The sequence below is a fragment of the Coffea arabica genome, chromosome 2e (assembly GCF_036785885.1).
Source record: "Coffea arabica cultivar ET-39 chromosome 2e, Coffea Arabica ET-39 HiFi, whole genome shotgun sequence".
NCBI lineage: Eukaryota > Viridiplantae > Streptophyta > Magnoliopsida > Gentianales > Rubiaceae > Coffea > Coffea arabica.
Genome location: NC_092313.1, coordinates 72,018,660 through 72,029,499, shown reverse-complemented (window position 1 = coordinate 72,029,499; position 10,840 = coordinate 72,018,660). Strand labels below are relative to the sequence as shown.

The 10,840-nt window shown below is 37.0% G+C and overlaps 1 protein-coding gene across 1 annotated transcript; it reads left to right on the top strand.

Moving 5' to 3' along the window:
* The first annotated feature begins 4,438 nt into the window (after positions 1-4,438).
* LOC113729451 (uncharacterized) lies at positions 4,439-6,122 on the top strand. The gene is made up of 2 exons (XM_027253746.1): positions 4,439-5,072; positions 6,097-6,122. The coding sequence occupies exons 1-2, from the start codon at positions 4,439-4,441 to the stop codon at positions 6,120-6,122; spliced, it is 660 nt and encodes a 219-aa protein (XP_027109547.1).
* Positions 6,123-10,840: the final 4,718 nt, after the last annotated feature.

Here is a 10,840-nt window from a genome sequence, read left to right as displayed (position 1 = left end):
TCCGGGATCATGGCTGATGCCACTGAGATGATAGAGGGAGTGTCGGATATAGTTCAGAGCCCGATCCAGGAGGAGGACCCTGAGGAGGATCCGGAGGAGAATCCTGAGGAGAAGATTCCGCCTGGTAGTCCTGCTGTGGACTAGATCCCTAGTGATCGACTCTTTTGACCCTTTTGACTGGTGTAGATAGGATTAGCAGGGGTGATACTAAGTGCGGAGGCCATTGTATTTTGCATGACTGTGTGGCCAATTTTTGTGGCACTTGCTTTTACTATAGTCGTCTGTGACTAAAAGTACTTCTGTAGCTCTTGCGTGCTATATTTTTGTAATTTTTCCATGATTTGCTAATTGTATGAATTTTAAATGATAATGAATGTAAATTACTGTTATTTTCAATGCTTTCGTGATTGGTTCTTGTTTTAAGCATTTTCTCGCAAAATTGATTTATTTCTTGCACTAGGCACGCTTAGGTTATGGAAGGACTAAGAAGTGGTTGAGACCATGGACGAGGGACTAGACAGACCCAATCTCAGGGGGATGACCAGGAATCGGCAACTGGACCTACCCAAGGTCAGGAAAATATTGAGAAAAATCAAGTGGCCACTGCCATCAATAGAATGACTGACATCCTAGAACGCTTAACTGATAGGCAAGGTCTTGGACCACTTAACCAACCTGGGGAACGGGAAAGAGGAGAGGACCGAGCCTTAGAAAGATTTTTGAAGTTTAATCTGCCTAAATTCATTGGTGAACCTGATCCTGAGGTAGCGGAGAATTGGTTGGAAAGAATGACCAATATATTCACCGCCTTAGACTATACTGAGGATAGGCAAGTGAATTTTGCCTCTTTCCAATTTGAGGAAGTGGCTCGTGCTTGGTGGGACATGATAAAAGGAAAATGGGGGAGAGTTCAAACCCCTTGGACTTGGGAGAATTTTACGGGGGAGTTTAATGAAAAATTTCTTCCACCCCTGATTCAAGAAAAGAGGGAGGATGAATTTATCAAGTTGAAACAAGGGACCCTTAGTGTAGCTGAGTACGAAGGGAAATTTACTAAGTTTTCTAAGTATGCCCCTGAATTGGTAATCAATGAAAGGAAGAGGATAAGGCGGTTTGTGCAGGGACTTAACGTAGAGATTCAGGAGGATTTGGCTGTAGCCCAAATCTCCACCTTTACTGAGACTTTAGAGAAAGCGCAGCGAGTGAAAACTGCAAGAATGCAAATTAAAGACTTTCACAATAGGAAGGGTAACTTTTCTAGTCGTACTTCTGGACAGACTAGTAAGAGTTCACAGCCTTCTAAAGTTGGAAGAGGAATGGGATGAATAAGGACTACTGGACCTTCTAGGGGAGTTTTATCCAGAGGAGGTCGTAGTGGACCGGTTCATACTACGGGAGCGTCTTCTAGTGATTCAGCCGCGACCCCTCAAGTCACTTGCGGATATTGTGAAAAATCCAACCATTCTGAGAATGAATGTTGGAGAAAGTCTGGGTAGTGTTTGGCTTGTGGTAGCATGGAGCACCAATTTGTGAACTGTTCAAGTAAAATGAAGATTGAAGGTAACACTCAGAGGCCAGAAAAGTCAACCTCTAAACAGACCAGTGCTGGAGAAAGTCGACCTAAGGTATCGGCTAGGGTTTACGCTCTGGATCATCAGCAATTACCAGATGCAACTGAGGTGGTTGAAGGTACGGTTCCTGTCTTCCACCGTTTAGTTAAGATTTTGATTGATCCGGGTGCGACTCATTCTTTTGTAAATCCCAATTTCATGAATGGAATAGACTTGAAACCAATTAAGTTACCTTATGATTTGAAAGTTAAAACGCCCACTGGAGACAAAAGTTTAATTGCTAACCTGGTATATAGGGATTGTGAAATCTGTGTTGGGGAACGAAAAATGTTGGCCGATTTGATAGGCTTGGCAATTAAGGGATATGATGTGATTTTAGGGATGGATTGGCTAGCCCGTTATAATGTCCAGTTGAATTGTAGGACAAAAATTGTAAAATTGGGTATTCCCGGGGAGGCAACCCTGAAACTGGATGTGAGGGGTAAGTTGGTTTCGTCTGCACTTATTTCAGGAATTCGGGCTAGAAGATTATTAAGTAGAGGAGCTCAAGGATATTTGGTCTTCCTTATTAATACCCCTAGTGATAAGGCGAATTTGGAGGACATGCCTGTAGTGAAAGACTTTCTAGATATTTTTTCTGAAGAGTTAGAGTCTTTGCCCCCGGAACGGGATATAGTTTTTAAGATTGATTTGACCACGGGAGTAACACCTATTTCTAAGACGCCATATCGAATGGCTCCAGCCGAATTGAAAGAATTAAAATTACAACTACAGGATTTGTTGGAACGGAATTTTATAAGGAAAAGTGATTCACCGTGGGGAGCCCTGATTTTATTTGTTAAGAAGAAGGATGGGAGTTTGAGACTGTGTATAGATTACCGATACTTAAATAATATTACAGTTAAGAATAAGTACCCACTGCCCCACATTGATGAGCTGTTTGACCAATTGCAAGGGGCGATAGTATTCTCGAAGTTGGATTTGAGACAGGGTTACTATCAATTGAGGATTTTGGAGAAGGATATACCCAAGACTGCTTTTAACTCGAGATATGGGCATTTTGAGTTTGCCGTAATGCCGTTTGGGTTAACGAATGCACCTGCTGCTTTCATGGATTTGATGCATAGTATTTTTAAACCTTATTTGGACCAATTTATCGTGGTCTTTATTGACGATATTTTGGTGTATTCTAAGAATATGGAGGATCATGAGAAACACTTGAGGATTATTTTGCAAACTCTAAGGGAGCACCAATTGTATGCTAAATTTAGCAAGTGTGAGTTTTGGTTAAAAGAAATAACTTTCTTGGGACACATAATTTCTAAGGATGGGATTAAAGTGGATCCAGCTAAAGTTGAAACTGTTTCGAAGTGAAAACGACCGGAAAATCCTATTGAGATTCGAAGTTTTATAGGATTGGCAGGGTATTATCGGATATTTATCCAGGATTTTTCTAGGATCGCTGGACCCATGACTGAGCTGACCAAGAAAAGTGGAAAGTTTATTTGGAGTTCTAAATGTGAAGAGAGCTTCCAGGAATTGAAAAGACGTGTGACTAGGGCACCAGTGTTAGCCCTACCGAACGGAAAAGATAGCTTTGTGGTCTACACAGATGCTTCTAAGGAAGGATTAGGCCATGTTTTAATGCAAAATGACAAAGTGATAACCTACGCCTCTAGGAAATTGAAACCACATGAAGAAAATTACCCGACCCATGACCTAGAGTTAGCGGCTGTGGTATTTGCTTTAAAGAAATGGAGGTATTACCTATACGGGGTGACATTCGAGGTTTTCACTGATCACAAAAGCCTTAAGTACTTATTTTCTCAGAAGGAGCTGAATTTAAGGCAACGTAGATGGATGGAATTTCTAGAAGACTATGATTGCACGATAAAGTATCATCCAGAAAAAGTCAATGTAGTGGCTGATACTCTAAGTCGTCAAGTACAAGTGGCCGGATTGATGATTCAGGAGCTTCACTTGTTAGAAGAAATTAGTTATTGGAATCCTCGATTGGAACCGAGAAAATAATCCTTGGGAACATTGTAGTGAATTTCATCTTGATGGGACGTATTAAAGAGTCTCAGGAAAAGGACCCTGAAGTGCAAAAGTGGGTGGAAAGAGTCAAAAAGGGAGAAAAGTCGGATTTTGATTTGAGATCAAGTGGTATTTTGAAATTTCAGAATCAGATAGTGGTGCCAAAAGATGAAGGGCTTAAGAAGGAAATTTTGGAGGAGACACACCGATCGAAGTTTACGGTACACCCTGGAAGGAATAAAATGTACCAAGATTTGAAGAGATTGTACTGGTGGGAGCGCATGAAAAAGGAAATTTTCCAATTTGTCCAAATCTGTTTAATTTGTCAACAGGTTAAAGCCGAACATCAGAAACCATCAGGAATTTTGTAACCTTTGAAAATACCTGAGTGGAATTGGAAGAACATCACTATGGATTTTGTATCAGGATTACTGAGAACACAAAGTGGCCATGATGCGATTTGGGTGATAGTGGATAGATTGGCCAAATCGGCTCATTTTCTGCCGATTAACATGAGGTACCCATTGGAGAAGTTGGCCAAGTTGTATTTGGATGAGATCATTAGATTACATGGAATTCCTGTCAGTATCGTGTCGGATAGAGATCCAAGATTTGTTTCGAGGTTCTGGCAAAAGATGCAAGAGGTGTTGGGGACTAAATTGAGTTTCAGTACTACTTACCATTCCCAAACCGATGGACAGTCCGAGCGGACGATTCAAACCCCTTAGGATATGTTGAGGACTTGTGTGTTGGATTTTGGGAAGAGTTGGAATAAGTATTTAACTTTGGTAGAATTTGCTTATAATAATAGTTACCACTCTTCTATTCAAATGGCCCCGTATGAAATACTTTATGGTCGAAAGTGTAGGTCTCCCATTTATTGGGACGAAGTAGGTGAACGAAAGATCTTGGACCCGACTACAGTGCCATGGATTGAGGAAGCTAATGAGAAAGTAAAGTTAATACGTCAGAGAATACAAACCGCACAAAGTCGTCAAAAGAGTTTCGCAGATAACCGAAGGAATGATTTGGAATTTGCGGTTGGAGATCTAGTGTTTCTCAAGATCACACCTTTGAAAGCGAGTTTGATGTCTGGAAAGTGGAAGAAACTACAACAAAGGTTCGTAGGGCTTTATAAGATTATCCAGCGTGTGGGGAGTGTAGCCTATAAGTTGGAATTGCCACCGAGTTTATCTCGGATCCATAATATTTTCCATGTATCCATACTTAAGAAGTACCATCCTGACCCTTCTCACATATTGCAACCGAAAAATATTGAGATTAATGAGACTTTGACCTATGAGGAGAAACCGGTGAAACTTCTAGATAGAAAGGTGAAAGAATTGAAAAATAAGCAGACACCTTTAGTAAAAGTTCTCTGCAGGAACCACGAGTTAGAGGAAGCGACCTGGGAAGTTGAAGAGGCAATCCGAGGAAAGTATCCAGACTTGTTCGCAGATCAAAGTAAATTTCGAGGACGAAATTTTCTTAAGGGGGAGAGGATGTAAAGACTCACAAAAAAAAATTAATTATTTAATTTAAACTCCAAATTCTAACTCATTTAATTATTTATTTGGCCAAATGCTCCGATTATTATTTTCTAACCTTTTTAGGCCTAATTAAATGTATCCATAGCTTAGTTATATTTTTAAAGTGACTCGTTTCGAAATTTAATTTGTGAAGGCTCGTTAAGTGAAAATAGTAAATACGCGACTGGAGTAAATAATCGATTCGATAATACAATAAGCTTGGAAAATTGGAGGCTTGTGTATTAGTCTCAAAATAGGTATTTTTACATTTAAGTGTTCAAAAGTTAATTAGTTATATTACCGTTATAAGAACTTCTTAGAAATTTCACTATCTCACGCTTAAATTGAAAATACGCGTTTTTACGTACGCGAGTAATTAAGGAACCTTAGACTATTATTTTGGGACTATTAAGAGTGAATAATAATAATATGAATGTAAGTGTATTAAAGGTTTAGTGCACTAGTGCAATAAATCCGTGAGAAATCGAGCACGAAACGCACGCGTACGTGCATTATTTTAGTGGACAGCTTTGAGTACAATTGAGTCACACGTTTTAAGCTTACCTTAGAAGCTCATACCATCAGCATTTCCTTCCTCTCATACTCACAAACAGCCGAGCAACAAAGGAAGAGCAAGACCAGAAAATTCCTCCACTCTCTCCTCAATTCCTTGCTCAATCACTTCCAAATTTTACATGCAACCCTCAAATCACTTGGTGATCAAGATAAGCTAGGAAAGGAGCTACCTCTCACGGTTTTTCTCCAGCTCAAAGTGACCGAAAATTTCTGTCTTGGCTCTCTAAGAAAGTAAGTAATGATCAACCACTTAATTCTTGTTTTATGGAAGATAGATTACACTCATGAGCTCTTGGATTCTCATGGGCAGTTTTAAATTGCTGGAAAATTGGTGAGTGGGCTCTATGAAATCCCACAATGACTTTGATGATCTGATTTGATAGGATTGAATGCTAATTGTGTTGATTAAAGGCTAATTTAGTAGAGTTAAGTGGCAAAAATGAAAAGGAAGTCAAATGAGGAGTTGCATGTGAAGGTGCCAATTCTGCCCTGCTATTTTCGTGCATTTTAGTGTACTTTCTTGAAGTCCAATTGACTTGTTTCTGATGCAAATGTGAAATATAGGTTGTGTTTAAAGTTTCCTAAAAGTTTTACGTGATTTGGGTGGGTGCATGTTGAGATTTAGAAAATCTGTCAAAACTGGGAAATGATTCCCGTCACTACCAGACAGCCATCTTGTTTCGACTATAATTCATCGCTCCGATGTCGGAATCTAGTGCCGTTTGCGGCACTAGAAACTAGACATTCCCATCTTTCATTTGGTATAAAATTCAATCCCTAATTCTACCCGAGTACCCCGTACCAACCTTTTAAAGATGACTGTCCTGTTTCTCTGTTTTTCTGGAATGAAGTTCAGAAGCAATAACTTGAGACTCGAATTTGAGCTAGTTGTGTGCTGAATTTCAAAACGATTTCTTCTGTGAAATTATAGTTTTATGAATGTATTTTCCAATGCTACCAACCATGCTCAATTCAATACGAAACCTGCCATGTTCTTGAAAACCCTAAATTTTGGGCAGAATTGATGCTAGATTTGGTGTGGACTTGCCAATTGAGTTTCTTGGAGTTAAAACAATTACCAAATGTACCATGAATGTTCCTTAGGCTTTTTCTACACTAATGAACCATATTTGAAGGATTTTCCTTGGCCAAATGTTTGGAATGGAAAACAAAAAGCTCAAGAGGTTTCCAACGGTACCAAGTTTTCCAATTTTCGACTTGTAAAACATGAGATACGATTTTTCTAATATATCGTATCAAAACTGAAATTTTCCGAATTCCAAGGAAATGGAGTTTTCAAGCACTCCTTATTCCTTCGATATTACTTGAACGATTTATACTTAATTTCCAAGATGAAAACTAAATTTCTCCTGTACTTTGAAACCCCACTTGAGAGCCTCGATTTAGGATAAGTAGGCTCGTTTCACGAGACTTTCTAAGATTGTACTATGGTACGATCTTCTTTAATAATAGGGGTTTGTGAATGATAGTTTATTATTATTTGCTCAGGCGCACACGAGGACCTTCAAGAGAATCCTACAGTGAATGCCTAAAGCTCCGAGGGACATTTCTTCCTCATTACTTATATTAGTGAGTGTCAAGTGCATGTTTACTTGCACTTCGCTTGAGATCTGTTGCCTACATGAACTCTACTTGAACCTGTTGTTACTTGAACTGTACTTGTTGGGGAAAGTGTGTACTTTGCCGCACTTTATCTCCTTTACTTGGATCAATAAATGACTTGCTACATGAATTACATGAAATTGCTGGATTTTACATGTATATGACCTAAAATCGAATGCAGAGAAATCTCATCGGCTAAAACTTGATTTGTTTCTGAAAACCTGACCTGTAGGGACGCCCAAAACCCAATGGTTATACCTCGTAATCTCCCAGCCAATCGTGAGGTCTTGGTCAAGAGAACTTGGTAAATCTTGGGACCTGAAGCTTGATCTTTTGAGATCTTGCTTGGCATACTTGTATAGTATCGCCTTTACATGCCTGTTGGTTACGGATCCGAGAGGGTGAAATGATGGATGGAGGAAAGTAAGTGGTGATCTACGGATTGAAAATACCCACCGGTTGACGGAGAGTCATCGCGGGAAGGTGTACGAATGATCCTGGCAATGCAAGTGGTACTTAGCTCCTGAGAGCTACCATATCCTTGAATTGTTTCTGTTTACAATTCATTGGAATTGGCAATTACTTGTACTTTATTATTTGACCTGTTAATTGGGCTTGTTACTTGAACTATTTGCTTGCATGTGTGTCCTTGGTCTCACGAGCGTTTCGCTCACCCTGTAGATTTGTTTTCCTTAACAGGATTGGGCATGGAATGATACCTGGAGGAACTCTTTTGATACACTTCTGGCTTAGGATTTTAATATATTTTGGGTTAGACCTCTTACTGGTTGTACTTCGGAAACCTAATATATGATTTGGATATTTGATGTACCCGGATGTAGTATATTTTGGGTAATGATGTACCTTTTGGGAATTTAATGTAATGATTGGATAAGCGTTATGTATATTGTTAAGTTTGGGAGTTTTCCGCACTTTCTTACTTATCTAGTGTTGTTGAATGATTTTGCTTTAAGCTTGAATGGAAACTGCTTGAGTCCTGGCGAGAGTTGGGCAGACGTTCCGCGAATACCCTCTGGTTCGCCTTAGGGAGAAGTGGGGACGTCACATTCGCTATATTTTAACATCTTTAGAAGAACTGAAACAATAATGAGTAATTTTTTTTTAATTGCAATATAGTTTTTCTGTCCAGTGGTTAGGGAAGAGTTTGTGAAATCTTTCCTGTTGTGAAATTTAGGGTTTAAATATTGTGCTTGATAATTGGGTATGGAAGAGTGGTGAGAGGGCCCAAAAAACTGTGAATATAACTTTATTCTAGACAAAATTCTTTTTTTTTTCAAACTTCCCCAAACAAGATTTCTTCTTTCCTATTTTAATTTTCCCCTGGAGATTTAACCTTCAAATTCTTTTTGTCTTGCGATTTCCTCAGAAAGGAATTCACCAACTTTTTTTCTTTTAGTTTGATCAATCAACTTTGTGTTATATTTTTCTCCTGTCTATAAAAAGACTGACTGTATATTTGACATGTGTATGTTTGTTGATCAAAATTTCGGTAATTCAAAAACCATGAGAATGCAAGTTAGCTCTACCATTCCAGTGGCTAAGGTTGAAATCTCAAAATATAGAGATTTTGGATTCTAATCCCCTGCTCCCGTTTTGTTTCTTAAATCACATCCCTCTTTTGCTAGGAGAGGGAAAAAAAAAAGAGCTAGTTCCATCGTTGTTTGGTTACTTTCACCAATTTTGTACCTCTCATTTGGCCTTTACCTTTAAATTTCACTACCTGTTCAAGACCAGCATTCAGAAATGCATATCATATATATTGCAAAGCACTAAACTGATTTCTATAATTAAGAATGTTAACAGAACCCGGAAACGAAAATTATCACTAATAGGACCGGCAAAGGAGGTGGGCCAGCTCAAACTCAACCCATTTGACCCAAAAAGTTCATTGAGTCTAAGTTTTGACGAACAGTACTCGAACTTAAGTATCAGCTCCGAATTAGACGTGAGCCAAGTTTGGCCATCCTAGATTTAGGTCCAATTAAAGTTTGACCTATATATGAGTATAATTATACATGTAAAAAATAGAATAAATCTTATATACACTAACAGTGTATACACTATCACCATTTGATTCATGACATGTATGTAAAAATTAAATTTTAAATTCAAAGTTTGCATAGTTGTCATTCATTCAACACTGATAGTGTATACATTTGTTAGTGTAGGAAAGATTAATCCTAAAAAATATATAATAATATCTATATTTATAATTATCTATACTATATATAAAGAGAGAGGAGGGGTTTGGGATAAATAAAAATCTGTCACTTTATATACTTCCTAAATTGCCCTTAATTATGAGAGAACTTTTGGTATAAACAAAAATCTATCTATCTTTGATAACTACTTACTACCAATATGATTGTTTACCAAGTAATATGTATTTTTTCATATTCTATTTTTTAATTTATTTACTAAATTTTAATTTTGATTAGCAACTACCAATTATAATTTTGAATAACTACCAAATAACTATTTTTTTTAACTTTTATTTTGGTGAATTTTTTACATATATATTTTCAAAATATAAATCCAATTTTCTTGCTAATGATTTCAATAAATATACTCAAAATATTTCACAAATATATTTTTCTATTAGTTGCACACATATTAGTGTGTGCTTTGAATACTAGTACGTATTACAACGTAAAACATTAATAATTTATATGTAAATTTGTATTAATTCATAATTATAAAAATATAGATTATATATAATTATGTATTTAATTATGAGTTTGGCCCAAACTCGATTTGAGCCCGAAACTCATATGATAGTGGGAGTTGAGTTTGAACCTTTTTAATATGAGCTTGAAGCCTAAAAGGCCGAAACTTGAAAATTCATATAACTTGTGAGCTGAATTTGAACTTGTTGAAACTCGGTTCAAAAAGTTCGATTAACACCTCCAATCACTAAAGCAATTATAAATTTACAATCTATACTATATATAAAGCAAGAATGTCCTATATCTATATCTCTCCTTTTTTATCTTTTTCTTTTGCAAAATTTGTCCAAAAAAAACCTTTGAATAATGTGAAAGATTTACACAATAATAAATAACGATCAAATACTAGTCATCTGTGTATTTCTATTTCGTTCAAGTCTCCGCATATTCATAGTTAAACCACCAAATTAATTTCTATAAATAACTTTAGTTTTTTATTAGTTGTAGATACACATAGGGTGCGTTAAATAAAACTAAAATGTGAAATCCGAAGTCTAAAATCAGAAAATTGAAGTATGAGTTTGTTAAATTATTGAATTGTAAATATTAAAATCCTAGTATTTGAGCACATTCTACATTAAGTGATAGGTGAATAATTTATCACTTATTTTTTGGAATAAATTTTACCTACACAATTCAGACCTACTTAATTAATTAAGATTGTTTAGTTTTTGCTATCAAATACACCTGAACTTATTACGGGAGTGTTTGGATAGTAAATTTCTCCAAATAATATTTCGCTTGCGTCATAAACACA

Bases quoted from the DNA above. Each gene is read 5' to 3' on its own strand.
- LOC113729451 (XM_027253746.1), top strand. From the start codon at position 4,439: ATGGCCCCGTATGAAATACTTTATGGTCGAAAGTGTAGGTCTCCCATT. The intron at 5,073-6,096 runs GTAAATTTCGAG...CTGATTTGATAG, and splicing joins AGACTTGTTCGCAGATCAAA to GATTGAATGCTAATTGTGTT.